The sequence below is a fragment of the Marmota flaviventris genome, chromosome 10 (assembly GCF_047511675.1).
Source record: "Marmota flaviventris isolate mMarFla1 chromosome 10, mMarFla1.hap1, whole genome shotgun sequence".
NCBI lineage: Eukaryota > Metazoa > Chordata > Mammalia > Rodentia > Sciuridae > Marmota > Marmota flaviventris.
In genome coordinates, this window is record NC_092507.1 from 106,934,824 (window position 1) to 106,950,638 (window position 15,815).

The following is a 15,815-nucleotide window of genomic DNA, read 5'->3' on the forward strand; positions in this document are numbered from 1 at the left end:
ATCAGCAAGGAGATGAGAAATGTCTTCCTTCCCAACCTGGAAATATTTAACAAAATTGACCAGAAAACCTCAACAATTTCTCTGTCCATAACCTCAAGAATAGTTTAACTATTCAATTCTATTTTTGAAAAGGTCACCTAACTTAAGAGCTAATACAGTTAATTCTATTGAATCTCTGGCACTAGACATATTCTAGGTGTTTTATGTGACTTAATTCAGTCATCCCCAAAATATTACTGCTAGGTACTGTATCCCCCCCCCATTTCACAGATGAAAAAATGAGGCATAGAATTAATAATCTGTTCAAGGTCACAGCCAGTTAGTAGGAGAGCTGGAATTTTTACACAAACATACTTTGTTCACATCTGTTCCTGACCATTCTGCTGTAGTGTCTATCACAGCCTTTGGCACTGCTAAAAACCAAGGTGATAACAGAAAATTCAAAGGCCAAGCCTCTAACAGGTAGTAAAGTGACATTTTTAGACATGTACATAACTTTAAACAAGTGTGTTTGAGGCATATTCCACAGTTCACTATTAATGAACTATTCACTTACTTATGTTTTCTCTCTTAGAGGACAGAGATACTTTCTGATTTCTTTGTAGAGCTAGTAATGTGCAGATACATATACTTGGTGGAGACCAGAAATCTTTAAGACATTCATAAATTGAAACTGATTTTAGCTTATATTTAACTTCTTATGAATAGTATAAATACAAAGACATTAGGAAATAGCTTGCATATATTGACCATTTACTTTGTTCTCTTATTCTGAAAACTATACATTATCCCATGGAAACCTTATAGCATCCATTTGAGATTGGAACATATATTGTCCCATGCTACATACTCAAAATCAGAGACTTAAGGGATTAAGACATACTCAGTGTCATACATTTAGGATAAGTCAGAGCCAGTGTATGAACCTGGCTTCCAGAATCAGGAATGAGAGAAACAATAAATTCTAGCATAATGATGTATGTTTGTGGGACTCAAAGAACACAGCAGCTAATACTATCAAAGAAGTCCAAGAAAGCATTGCAGAGTGGTTATGTTTGAATTGGGTCACTATGCAATAATTGGAATTTTCTGTGTGGAAAATAAGATTGGAGGAAATGATCAGCAGCAGAGAAAAAATAAGTGCTAAGACTCAGGTTAAAAAGGGCCTGGCACATGCCTGTAGCCTGTAATCTACCGGCTGGGCTCTGGAGGCTGAGACAGGAGGATCCAGAGAGAGTTCAAAGTCAGACTCAGCAACAACCTGGTGCTAAGCATCTCAGTGAGATCCTGTCTCTAAATAAAATACAGGAAAAAAGGGGGGGGCTGGGGATATGGCTCAATGGTCAAGTGCCCCTGAGTTCAATCCCTGGTACCTCCCCTGCCAAAAAAAAGGGGGCCTGACTTGTCTGAGGAAATGAGAAATTTGGATTTGGCAGCAACATTCATCCTTGGGGAGAGTGGCTGAAGATGGTTGCTAGTGAGCGTCTGGATCAAGACTAAAAGATTGCTTTGTTCAGGAAAAGAACTTGAATTCCATTTGTTTCAAAATAGGTAAGTCTTCAGGCAGGAGAATGATTTTTGAAGATGTTTCTAAAGACTAGGAGACAGTGAGGAATATAGATGGGGGACACTAAAGAGTCAGACCCACCCATGTGCTGGTGCACAGTAAGGCCACGGACAGCGCCAGGTTGGCTGCAGACTCCCCTTCAGGGGTGCTGGCCCAGGATTGCTGGCCCAGCCTGCAGGGTCTTCTTGCAAAATAGAAAAAGGCCTCCTTTCCTCCAGACAGTTTAGAGCCACTTCAGGGTGCACACTTAACTTAGCAAACAGAGCAGAGCCTCAGGTTTGGCTTCTGCTCATCCATCTTCTGGGTGAAGTGGCCTTGTTCACTGCTGTCCCTGTACACTTTAGGTGTGCCCAGAGCTGAGGCTTCCCCTATGCACACGAATGGCTAAGGCAGTATGGGGGGCCACAGGGAGGGTGGGTGTGGCATGGCCACCCAATATCAAAGGACACCTTTAGAATATGATGGGTAGGCACAGACACTTTGATACACCAACAAATGTGGCTTCATGACTCTGGGCAAGTTATTTAATTTCTTGAAGACTCAATTTCTTCCTATGTTAAATGGAAATGATTAAAGTGTCTCTCCCACTGAGTTGTGAGAATTATATGAGATAATGCATCCATACACTTGTCTCAGCGAGCGCATCCTACAAACTCGACACATGTTAACTATTAGTATTTCTACTACTAATAATAATGAGAGAGCCCATCTGCACCTGGAAAATGGCGTTGGCTGTATGTTCTCAAGGTTGGTTCTTAAATGGGAAGAAACTGGCATCCAGGGACAGACAGCTGTGATGTGAACTACCTAAATCATAGCATCCTGGAGGTTGATTTTGTCTACTTACCTCATCACACAGTTTGGTGACATGTGTTTATGGAGCAGAGCCACTGGAGGTAGCCCCCAAACAGGGTTCCTGTGGGAAGCAGGTGTTCCCCCACAAGTCTCCCATTCCCATTCAGCTTGGCTCCTGTCCATACCCACTGCCTCTCCCCTCAGTCTGCTCTTCCTTTCTTTCCCACTCCATCCCGCCACCCACGATCCCATGATCTCCCCCACTGCCCAACCCCTCTGCCCTCTCCCTGGGGGGAAAAAAATGACTTTTTTCTTTTTCTTCCTTTCTTTTTCTTCTTTTGTTTCTTTCCTTTTGGCTAGCACCTTTGTTCCTTGTTCTCTGGAAGTCTCTGGTCCGTGGTAGAAGTAAGGAAAATGTCATCTAGGCAGAGAGATACTCAGCACACCTGGCCTTGCCACTGGGTTAGATGGGGCCAAGATTTCTGGGGAGTAGCAATGTTTGGGCAAGTTGTTGAGCAGTCGGTGGGGGGGGCAGAGAGGTGAGAGAGTAGCAGGAGGAACTGTTGTTCCAGGTGGTTCCAGGTTGGTGTAGGGAAAGACCAAATTTGGTGAAGGATAAGGCCCGGGCCAGCTGGGGAAAGGTGGTGGTCCACATGGGCTCTTTCTATGCTCATAAGCACTCAGGACATGGTAACAGATGATGAGAAGAAAAAGCAATTCAAGTGGCAGCTATTTTGGAAGCTGGCCAGGCAGATGGAAGTTTTAGGCAGAGCTTGTCACCTTGGAGAGGCCTCCCTAACAGCCCTGTCTAAAGTACTCCCCACCCAGCACCTCCTGCTGCCCTGCCTTTCAGTGCTTTATTTCTCTCCATAGCATTTAGCATTATCTAAAATTAAATGGTTTATTTGTATGTTGTCAAAATGGTGTTCTCCAGAACAATACAGTTTTTCTACTTTTAGTATCTAGAACATCACCTGGCCCACAGTAGATTGTCAATAAATAATGTTTCGACTTAAGAATAACCAATGTACCATCACCATTATTCCAGAGAGTTGTTGCTCTCTCACATAAGGTTGTCCAATCACTGAGTCCATGCTACCTTCAAGGGATAAATCAGTCACCCTCTGCTCCAGCAGAGTGTCACAGTGCCTCATTTCTCTCTGGAGGGTGCTCAGTGGCTTTGCATTTGAAATGACATTGCAAAGATCCTCTCCTGGAATTCCCATGGATTGTGTAGCTGGGAAGGGAGGCTGCCCTCCATCCAACTCCAATGGTAAGGGCAGGTGAGTGAACCGGTCCCTCTTAGATGTGAATGGGAGGACTGTGTTGGTCGGTCAAAAATGAGGCACATCACTCGGCAAAAGATGGCTCTCAGAAGGCTTCCAGAAGTAAGAAGTTGACCTTACTTCGCTGGCATAAGAACAGCGACACATTTTATGTTACTTAATAGAGGTGCTACGAGGACTGAGAGTAGTTGTCTCTCTCACTGCCTAGAAGTGAGTACACCTACAGCCACTCAAGTGTCCTAGACGGCATATGTCTCTGTAGGTCAGACAGTGGCCAGTCATACTGTGGTGCCAAAACCTTGTCTAGACTCCAGGCAAAGTCTGGTGCTGCTCTCTTCCATGTCCTGGGTAGGGAGTGCTTTCCTACTGAGCAACTCCATTAAAAGGGAACCAAATGAAGTCCCACGTTTTGGGAACTGTAAGTATGACTACCAGAAACCTGGGAGAAAAGTGATAAATGTTCATAATCCTGCAGATGCTGGGTACATAAACCAAGCATCTCCATAATTGAATTTTGTATACCAAAACCAGGAGTTTGGTGTGATATAGACTCATAGTTCATGTTGTTCTATATATGTGTGTGCACCTACAGACATCTAGTTTTTAAGATACTTACATATGCTACTTGTAGATGACTATTTCACATTTTTATACGAGCCCTAGGCTTTTGTAAATGACATTCTTCCTGTCTCAAGATTGGTCCAGGTTTTGGTCTTGTTTTATCTCCTTGTTTGCAGGTGTTAGGTCCTGAATCTGTATACTGATTAAATGTTTGAGTATTACAAGAGTAATATACTCCTGTTTTTAATAAGGGCCATGAGGGAGAGTTGTCACTGCATAACAGTGTAATAGCAGTTTTTCTCACTGCCATTTAAGTAGCTATGTGACTTAATGCAGGTCATTTCTGGAGCCTCAGTTTCCCAACTCTGCCTCGAAGGGGTTGATTACTATATACGATTGCTTAATAAGATAGTTACTTTTTTTTTTCTTTAAAGCAAAAGAATCTGTGATTCAAGTAATATTTTACATAAACATTCTGCTTTTCCTCACTGGGGGGTAGCATGATCTATGTCATCTCTTGTATGTGGGATATGCACTTATAGAGTAATCCATGCCCAATTTTAGAAAAGCATCAAATACACAAATCTCAGTATATGAATATGTCTACATTAAGGTTTTTGTTTTTGTTTTACTTGTTCCTTTCTAAGGAATTGAATCCATTAAGATATTTCATGCTTAGCCAGCATGTTCATTAGTTTTAGACAGATGCTTAAAATAAAAGAGAGGACTTTATTTGATACCTTTATTTATATGCAAAACAGCGCACCATTCATGAGATATGAAAAACTCGTCAGATAGAAACCAGATTATATCTATTTTCACTACAAAATATTGCATTATATAAAGCAACAGAGACACAAAAAAACCCTGAAAAAGACTAAAATCTTTGGATAGCAGATGTGTTTTTTTTTTTTCCTTGTCTCTAAAATACACTCCTCACTTTAAGAGTTTCACAGCTGAGAACATGAAACATTGTCAGGTTATAGACTTTTCTTTTTGGTTGTCACAGAGGAAAGTAGTTCTGATTTTATTTTATTTTTTTAGGAAAATAACTTAATTTCCTAAAATCATCCCACACACAAACATCACACACACACACACACACACACACACACACACACAAAGAAGCTACTCTCCTTATAAACAGTTTGTAAAGTACTTTTCAGACATAAATACAGATAAGAAAAACAACACTTACTTTTTTAAAAAACTATAATAGTGAAGTGCTAGTGTTGCTGATCTCACAACAAAAGAACCTTTCAAGAACAAACATCTTAATATATAAAATATGTTTAGAAACAGGGAGAAGTGGGAAATTTCTTATACAAGTGCAATATAATTAGAGCAAAAGAAAGACCACAGTATAATCTCAACATACACATAAAAAGTTAGACATAATTATTCCACAGGAAAAAGTGTAAACACTTGACTATAAATAAATTGGCACAGAGTATCCAAAGTAAAATTATCACCACTCTGAAAAATAAATGTCTTGAAAAAAATACTCTACTCCTTCTAACATAAATAAAAATAGGTTGTCTTTTTCTAACTGCACCTATGGGTCCACATATTTAAGGTCACAAATAGATGTTTTTGGATATATAAAGGGGCACTTGGCCTGAAAAAGCAATCAGATATTAAATTTTCCATTTAAATATGGTTTATCCTGTCTACTTTAATGGTCTATCTTGGGGTTAAAATCTCACCAAGCTCAAATCCTTCCACAGTGTATTTGTTCTCCATGTGTCTTTTTAACCTTACCAAATATTCAGGGTTTGTTTTATTTGAATTCTAATATAATCTTTCTTTTGACAGAAAGTTTGCTGTCCCACCTTCCTGTGCCTTAATCTTTGTATGGAATAAGTTCCCTCCTCTCTTTCTTGCCAGCATTTGGTGATTTGTCAATTAGAAAAATTCCACACAATTTAAAGTTCTGAGCCTGTACTCTGAGCTTCTGCCCTCCTTCTTTCAAAATATGAAGATGTGTAGGAGAACTCAAAGTCTCCAGTGGGTTAAAGCAATAACCCTTAAGGGGAGCCTACTACACAGAGGGAAGGCCCCAGGGCGGCTCATCTTGGGTGCCTCCAGAAGGTTCTTCTGGCCTGGAAAATACCCTCTGTGCGCCCCAGAGCTCTCCAGCCAACCCCACCTCCCAGCGAAGGAAACCTTCCCCTGTTGTCCCACTGACCAGAGAGAACAGGCTGTGAGCTTCTTCCCCGGTCCAAGTGTCTCCCGGAGGCCTTCCCGCTGGGCCGTCGCCGCCTTTGCCTTGCCAGTGGCGGCCGCCTGGATCGGTCGCCTTTCGCGAACGCTGGGACAGGCGGCCTCCCGCGGCGCCCCCTGCCCTACACGTCCAGGACGTGGTTGAGATAGGAGATGTAGCAGATGGCCAGACGCAGGATCTCGATCTTGGAGAGCTTCTTGTCCGGGGGCAGCGTGGGCAGCAGTTTGCGGAGCTCGGCGAAGGCCAGGTTGAAGGCTTCCACGCGGATGCGCTCGCGGGTGGCGTGGGCCGAACGGTACTTGGCCGTGGCCCGCCTGCGGCGGCGCTTCTCCTCCCGGCTCAGCTGCTGCGGGTGTGGGTAGAGCGCGGCACGGCTGCCGCCTTTGACGTCGCCCTCGGCCTCCTCCACCGGTTCCAGGTCCGAGACGCTGCCCAGCACCTTGGCGTCCGCGCCTCCCAGCGACTCCGGGTCCGAGTGCGCCGAGCTGGGGTGATCCGAGTCGGCGGCTTGGTCCGGACTCAGCATCATTTTGGAGGCTGAAGGGGAGTTAGAAAATCAGTCAATAAAGGGAATCGGGATCTTCTTTTGCTATAAAGGATGGAAGACAGATGCCTGCCACGCCGGCCCTCCAGGCGGTCGCACATCCCGGGCCCCCTCCCCACAGCAGGCCCACGCGCAAGGAGGGATTACGCGCGGAAGCGCCGAGTAGCTGGTCGGAGGCGCAGGAGCTGGCGAGGTCTCTCCGTGGCCTAGGCCACATCCCGGACAGATACTTCTGCCCACAAGAGGCCAAGACTGGCCTGTGGCCCTGGGGCTGTGGAATGACCTCAGGCCTTGAGCGCGGTGGGGTTTTGTGCCTCCTCTGGCCTACCATCAACTGCGCTACATCGCCTCCCTCGCTTCGTCCCCTTTCCAGACAAACGAATGATTGGAAACGATGAATACACCTAGGTTTTAATGGCACGGGGAAACGTGGTTGCTTCCCGTCCAGAGGGTCTGGAGCAGAGCAGCTGCAAAGCCGCCGCGCCCGAGGTCCTGGTGCTGCACGGGGGGCGCACTGCTCTGGGGTACAGGCTGCATGTGACCCCTATCCCTGAGCTCAGGCTGATAGCAGGCTGCCCGGGGCTTCCTGGTAACCCTCACCCTCCTCCGAAATACTAAAGAAAAACGTGTAGGCTCTTTTCAAAAGAAAATTGACTCCTATGCCCTCGCACGCTCCGGGTGCACCATCTGTCATACAGACAGCCACACACATAGGGGACCTAGGGACGCAGCGATGTGAGATAACACAATGCCCGGCAGTCTGCCGACCACCTCACGGGGAAAATGCTGGCGGTCACGTCGCTTTAGGAGGAGAGGCTGGAGAGGGATGGGGAAAGCCAGGGACTGTGGCGGGGCGGGCGGACAGTTGAGTGATGCCTGGGCGCCAAGGGCATCTACGCGGCAAAGTTGGGCGCTCCCGGAACTGATGATCCCCGACGCGCAACTGTCCACGGGAGGCCTGGCCAAGGCCCAGAGTCTGTGTTTAGCGGTCTTCTGATGATGGCCTCCCTGAAAAGCCACCGAGCCCGGACCACTGGAGAAAGACCCCGGCCTGCGCGTCTTCTGGGAGGGGGCCCGCTCTGAACCGCTGGGCTTCGGGGGAAATTTGGGCTTCAAGAAAGGGGTCAGCTGGAAGGGAAAGGCTCCCGCACCAGCTGCGTGCACAGCCCGCAGGTGAACCGGAGGGGCAACCCGGCTGCGAACACTTGGTCCCCGCGTGTGCCTCCCAAGAGACTCTCCACGCGCGAGAAAACCGCGAATGCAAGATGTAGGAGGGCTTGCTCCTAGAGAAACAAAGCGGGGGATGTAGGATCTGCTCCCAGCACCGCGCTTGCCTCTGAGCGAATCGGGCTCCAAAACAGCTTTCGTTTCCGTGCAAGGAAAACAGATCCTCTAAGGCGAAATAAAAACAAATGTTCCAGGTGAACTACATTTGAGTCCCTATGGGTTTTTCTCGGCTACCTTTATAAGTAAAATAACTTGCATTTACACAGTCGGCTTGAAAGGGCAAAAATATATCTGGCGAGCAATAGAAAATCACAATAAGCCACGACATAGTTGTAGTTCGCATAAAAAGTTCCTGGGTTCCCCTCAAAACATGTTAAATTCTCCTCCAGGCATATTTTAAATATTCATAAATACTATGTCGTGTATGCATTTTATTTCTTTAACTCCGGACTGAAATAAATGCAATATGAATGAACTTAGTTTTAAGCTGGAAAAAAAAAATGTAAAGGAGTCTTACCTTGCAAAAGCCCTTTCGATAATCTTTTCTCCAATCTTTTAGAGTTAAAATTCCAGGGAATAGCGAGGGGGGATTTCCGGAAAATATTAAAAGCAGCAAATGTTTATTACATTCAAAAATGCAGGAGCAGTTGCCACCTCGCCGGTGCCCACATCGAGGAACGGTATCTCAGAATGTGGGTGACATGAATGATTGTTCACTTAGTTGATAGATCAAAAATGCCTTTTCCTTTTAATTGTTCTCAAACATTTTGAAAAACTCGTTGTTGATTTTTTTCTAAACGATGTGTTGAAAAGTCTCCTGCTTTTCTCCTCTTCTAGGGCTCTATAAATAACAAAAGAGATGCAGAGATAAACACAATCACATCAAAGGGTTGATTCCTCCACTTTCTAATAGCGGAATAATCAATAAGAAAGATGGTTAAGATAAGATTCTGCCCCGGAAGGATCCTTTCCTTCCCTTAATAGGGCTGAGCAGAAACTGGGAAGTGCAGGGCAGAGATCTTGCTCAGAAGTGATTTTTTTTTTCTAGATAAGGCTTTGTTCAGCTGATGTCTCCCCAGTTCCCAGGAACACAATACTGTAACTCAGAGCTAAGGTCGCCTCTTCCTCATCCCTCATTTACTTGTATGTTTTATAAAAAGGCACCTATTTTCCAGTTTCAAAGTCTTTCAAAGCTTGGTTACACCCACCGCCCCACCCCCTCCTCTCTTTACCTTGTAGCAAAATATATATAGTCAGTGGCTTGGAGATGCTTGGAGAAAGGTTGGTGAAAAGTGAACGTCTCCTGGAGTAACAGTGACAGAGAAGCAGAGAAAGACAGGAAGAGGGTGGAGAGCCAGAGCAAAGAGGCAGAGATGCATGTGTGGCTTCTTGGCTCTCCTGGTACCAATTGACTCAGCCTGGAGATGGTGGAAGAGATAAAGGCTTAAGAAGGGGATGGAATTTTTTTCCCCCTAAATTGATATTTAATGGGAAATCCTATTGGACAGAAACCTGGACACGAGTCACTTAATTGGACTTGACATCTGTCACAGTGTGGGAGTTTTCACAGCCCAAATATTTTAGCAGATCAGATTCCCACTGAATCTGTGCCATAAAATATAACAGTTGAAAGCAGTCCATGATAGAAACCATAGCCTTTAAACAGAATCTCTAGCCATAATCAGGGTATTTCTTATTTTCAGATTATCAGTGCAGTAGGTAAGTGCAATTAAAAATATCCCGACTATGGAAAAAAATTCTCTGGCGTATTATAAACCCAGCATCTTTCCTTCATGTTTAGAGAAATATTTGTGCCCAACATGTGGAAATATATGTTATATAAGATACTACAATTAACATGAAGTATTCAGATATGCAATTAATATTTATTAAAGAGTATTTGCATTTTGAAAGACATTTCAACAAGGTTTGATTAAGCATATTGATATTTTTGAGAGATATCTTGCTATGAATCAAACATCAATAGATGAATTTTAAAATACATCTTAAAATAGAATAAATCATTGGTGGAACTAGGAACAGAATTTAAGTAGTCAGGGACCACTATATGAAACAATTCTACTTTCCTGATAGTGTTTGTTTTTCTCTTCATCCACTCATTCATTCAACTTAAATATGACATGCTACATGTGTAGATTATTGCACCTTATTCTTTCCCATCTTAACATGTGAATACATTTAGCAGTGTGGCAGTGCACTGGGCTAGGATGTAAACACTTACAAATCACCAGTGTATTTCAGTACATAATGCCTGTGCCTTGTACAACCCCATTGCCCTGAATTTATACGCTTTATAACGGATTCAGTTATTTTGCCACTTAATAGAGATAATGTTGGTGACCATTAATTACATATTATTTGCTATCAATTACATTTTGTCAATTACTCCATTGATTAGGTATCATCTGTGCTCATTTTAGCTCTTTTGATTGGTTCATCTTAAAAGAAATAAGTATTATAGCCTTGATGTCCACATTCTTAATTCCTGGAGGAATTGTAGAGAGGAGTTTTCACTTTAACTCCTTTATCAGATTTGCCTTAAAAACAGATTTTATTAGCAGTGGGGAGGTCATTGAACAGCCTACCCCTGAGAATGACCCTCTGGGGTCCTCATAGCTGCCACAGCACTATTTGCCTTTGATGACACATTTACTTCTCTGGGGGGGGGGGGGGATACCTGGACCAGAATGAGGCTGGAATAGGACGGAAGAAAGAGTGCCTCCAAGGAACAGGGGCACTGACACAGTTCAGCCTTGCCTTTCCGCTCAGCCCTAGCACAGGAGTGTGTATTTAAGATATCCCCAGGACATCTAAGTGGAGACAAAAGGCAGCCTCATGTGGGTAGCAATGGAAACAGGTAAGTGGATAAACTCCCCAAGGTAGTGAAGATGAAGATAGAAAGGAAATTTCCCAATCTGGTTAGGAGCAGCCAACACTAAGCACTTCCTTAAAACCAGAAATGTGTACACAGATGCACACCCATAGATGCCTGTACCTCCTCACCCCCAGTACTCATACAAGTTTGCTGGCTCTATTGGAGGGCTACACATCCAGAATGATGGACTGAAAAACCTGATGGGTTTAATCATCTTAGCTCATGACGGGGCAGCTGCTGGAGCAGGATGGGACCCATGTCCCTGGTTCCTCTGGTCTTGGGGAGTGGGTGTAGAGGGTGCACATATAAGGCTGGTCCAATTCTGCTATGCTGTGTGTGAATCCAGACAAATTCTCTTTCATGTTCAGGCTTATTTATTACACACTGTTAAGCCAGCATATTTATAATTAATGCTTACATTATTAAACCTCTGTAGGTACATATTCAGATCTATATACAGCCACACCTAGACTCATTGTCATTGACACAAACATGGACTCCCACACACACACACATGCATTCTGTCTTCCAGGAAAGCCTCCCCCTCCCCCACCACCATTGCCTTTTTGAAGACCTCCCTGGCACAGATGGCCCCTTTTTCTGTGCTCCATAAGCCTTTCTTTCACATCTCCCTTTGAGACTACATATTATGTACAGTGAATCTTGGTTTCCAATCCTGTCTCTCCAGTAGGCTGTGAGGCTTCCAGAAAAGGTCTGTTGCTTCTTTCCCCAGCTCTGACCTCAGAATTGACACACTATAAGTACTCAATTCATTTGTGGTAGTTGGCTACTGCATGTAGAGGCTGTGGACATTTGCAACATAGAAACACTTCCACCAAAAAGCACCCATGGTCCCAGTTGTATTTTTTCTTTCCTATGAAAGCAAGGATAATAACCCTGCCCTTCTCCCTGCACAGGCTTGTAGTAAGTCTCAATGTATGCGAAAGCATTTAACAAAACCATGCAAATAAAGATATTATGAAATATAAGAGTAATATTTAATACTATTATTAAACCTACAGGTGATGATCTAGGGAGCTGTATTTTCTTTTTCTGTCACATGCTAGCCATGTGAACTTAGGCTAGCTATGTTATTCAGCCTTTTCCTGGGCCTCAGTTTCCTAATCTGAAGAATGAGAAAAATGAAAATATAGGATGTTACATTATGTTGTTATGTCATCTATTTTTTTTTCCCCAAAGTGAAGTAGGCAATATATGCATAGCCCTTAAACTGATGCCGAAAACTCAAGCTTGGTGTATGTTGGCTATAAATATTAAATGTTATTAATAATATTGTTGTTGTTTGTCAATATAAGTACATATTGAACACCAGATATATATTTACATAGAAAATATAATGTGTCCAGATATACCCGTCAGATCGTGTGTGTGTGTGTGTGTGTGTGTATGTGTGTGTATCTGTAGCTCTGGTGGCTAGCTGGCCTTTAATGAATACTGTCCAGGTGTCAAACAATAGGTTTAGGGACTCACACATGAACTCATTTCATCTTCACCACAGACCTATGATACAGGTTCTGTTACTGTCCCCATTTTGCATACAAAGAAACTGGGACATGGAAAAGAATGGTAATCCATTCAAGGTCACATAGCTAATAAATCATGGGGCCAAAATTCAGACTCAGGTGATCTAAATTTGGAAATTGTATTTCAACCACTATATACTGCTTCTGTGATCATTGTGTCCTATACAAATATACTCATGCAGAATTATTCACCAAGTAAAATGTGCATGCTAAGGAAGAAATACACATTCACACAAACATAGATGAATTGCCACCTTTTGCATTTGGGGGGAGGTCAGTGAGTTAATAGTTTTAAATACTGTCTATATAAAATTGTGCCAGATAAAGTTGGACTACCAAGATTTTATAATCGATTCTATTAGCTGTTTCCAATTTATTTTCTTAAATATTGCACCCCATCAATAAAAAGCTTTGAGCAGGCGTATCCAGTGTGTGCATAAGTATACATACATACATATGTGTGGGTGTATGTACTACTTTGCTAGAATATTATATAATTTTAAGTGTACAAAACATCTTAAAGCAATAATAAACATAAAATAAGGATTTATGAGATAGTTACTTTTATTTATTAACAGTACAAAAACCTAGTAACGGTACACCATATTACTGGTAATATATGTTTTATGATAGCAATAGGCTTCATTTGTCATGGAGGTGGTGTGGGAAATTGAACCCAGAGCCTGTTGCAGCGGGGCCAGGGCTCTACCATTGAGATAAGTTTCCAGCCCCTTTCATTTTGTTAAAGTCATTGTTTAACCCTTTGTGAAAACATGATTTGATGGTCTTGTTTTTCAGCTCAATTTATTTAGAACCTGTTTTTTATGGCCTAGAGAGCAGAGCAAAATGTAACACAAAAATTCAATGTTATCACAAAAAATGATAAATATGTGCGTTGATGAATATTTAATTCTACAATGTGTTTATGTGTGTATACACACATTTATAATATACATCATGTTATATACTATAAATGTATATATTTTCATTTTTCAATTAAAAACAAAACCAATCAAAAAGAAACAACCAAATGGTTAACCAGAACATGATACAATTGATTATCTGGCAATAAAGACAAGCAAAAAAAAATAATAAAGTATTAATACATACAGCAACATGAATGAAAGAATCCAGACCTAAGAGAATACATACTGCAATATTACATTCCTAGGAAAAAGCCCCAAACAGGCAAACCAGTAGCAACAGAGAGGAGATAACTGGCTGCAGAGGGCCAGTGCAGGAGTGTGGGGGGGTGACTCCTCATGGACAGTTTTAGCTGAGATGATGTGACAATATGTTCTGAAATTAAACTTTGGTGATAATGTTACAACTCTTTAAATGCACTAAAAAAACCACATTGAGTTGTGCTGTTCAACTCTGGTATGCCAATTGTAGTTCAATAAGTCTCCTAGAACATCAGCAGGCTGAGCAAGTCATGTTTATACCACAATCTAGTTATGCTGTATTATCTCTTTACTCTTTTATCTATTAAATAGTTTTCTTTATTGTCATTTTTTTTTTTGTATTTGATTTTAAGTGATGAGGGTGTTCACTATTTTGTTTATTTATTTATTTTGTTTCCCTTTTGAGTTTACTTTCTTTAAGGGAAGAGACTACTATTAGGACTAAGACCATTGAAAACTTGATCAGTGCAGGAGCCAACACAATTGGAGTGTGAAGACAGACAAGGACATCTCCTAGTTCCTTCTGTAATTGTCTGTGGTTTACTTCTAATGCTGCCAGGCTGATATCGTCAAGGAGATGACCATTCCCCACCTTTAAAAATTCAGTAAAATTCCAGTTTATTTTATGTAAGCCAAACAGTTCAAAGGTTCCAATAGAAATTCCTTACTGTGTTGACAACATTATGATTCTCATTTTCCCCTCTTATTTGCCAATATGTCAAAGCTTTGTTGAAATTTGAATATCAAGTTTCCTTTGAATCTGATTATTGTTTTCACAAATGGGTTTAAAATTCCTGAAGCTCTTGATTTGAAAATCTTTTTAACAGTTTGAAAATTTATGTTTCCAAGTGTCTAAAGTGTTCAGGTATAAAAGATGTTAATGAATGGTACATTTCCATTACTTTGAGCAGCAAAAAAAAAAAAAAAAAAAAACAAACCCACATAACAATAGAAAAAATTCCAAGTATCTCTTCAACATGTCTTCTTTTGAAAAAATAAATCATAGTACAAATTTCTTTTTATACAGCTGCCAGTTAAGTCATTTGAAATATATACTTAATGACACACATTGAGTGTGTGCTCATTTAAAAACATCTGCTGGTATCCACAGTGTCACCGAATACATAATTTTAGAACACTTAGCTTCAAGGTGAACAACTTTTCAAGTACTTTTCCACTTATTACAGCATTTTTCTTTGTAGGAAAAGTATAATCTTTTTCATTTATTGCCAAGTCTCAATATATAGTAAATAAGCCTTATAGTAATAAAGTCTTTTATTTAGAAAGCACACTACAGGTTTCAAAGTACTTTTATATCTATTAGCTTGGCATTTCCAAACTTATTTGACCTTGAGATATTGACAATATCACCTATGGGTATAATAGAAAAATATGAGATATAAAGAATACATAGATTAATGTAAGTAGCAAAAATGATCTCATAGATTAAACAATTTCCAGAAAATAATTAAAACTATACAGAACACTCATGAAACATACTTTGGGAAACTGCCATTTCAAAATGTTTTGAAATTGCTTAAAATGTTTTGAGACTTGAGATGTCTTTATTTACAAGTTAGAATTGCTCAACTACGTGTATGTTTTGAGTCAATTGCATGAGATTTTTAGCACAGTAGAACATAGACACAGCAAATTTTACAATGTTCCTTATGAAAAGTATATTATTTTTCTCATTATTGTTTTCAAATTACTAAATGAAATTTTTGCAACAAAAAATTATAGAGAACACATTGTAGAACATTGAATTTATCTATTTCTTTCATTCTGATGTTCCTTTCCAGAATTTTTCCATACCTTTTTTATATTCATGGCATATTATCAATTAATTTTTTATTTGGCAATATTATTCAGAAAATTCTAATTATTTAATTCATAATTCTCATTTTAATGGTTAGTTTTTAAGAATTTGACAAGCTAGAGTTTAATCTTTGCCTTGTTAATTGTTGGGCAGTTAGATGATGTTCAG

General features: G+C 41.2%; 1 protein-coding gene across 1 annotated transcript; it reads right to left on the reverse strand.

Moving 5' to 3' along the window:
* Positions 1-6,554: 6,554 nt before the first annotated feature.
* Nhlh2 (nescient helix-loop-helix 2) lies at positions 6,555-6,962 on the reverse strand. The gene has a single exon (XM_027940220.2). The coding sequence runs from the start codon at positions 6,960-6,962 to the stop codon at positions 6,555-6,557; it is 408 nt and encodes a 135-aa protein (XP_027796021.1).
* Between the last annotated feature and the right edge of the window lie 8,853 nt (positions 6,963-15,815).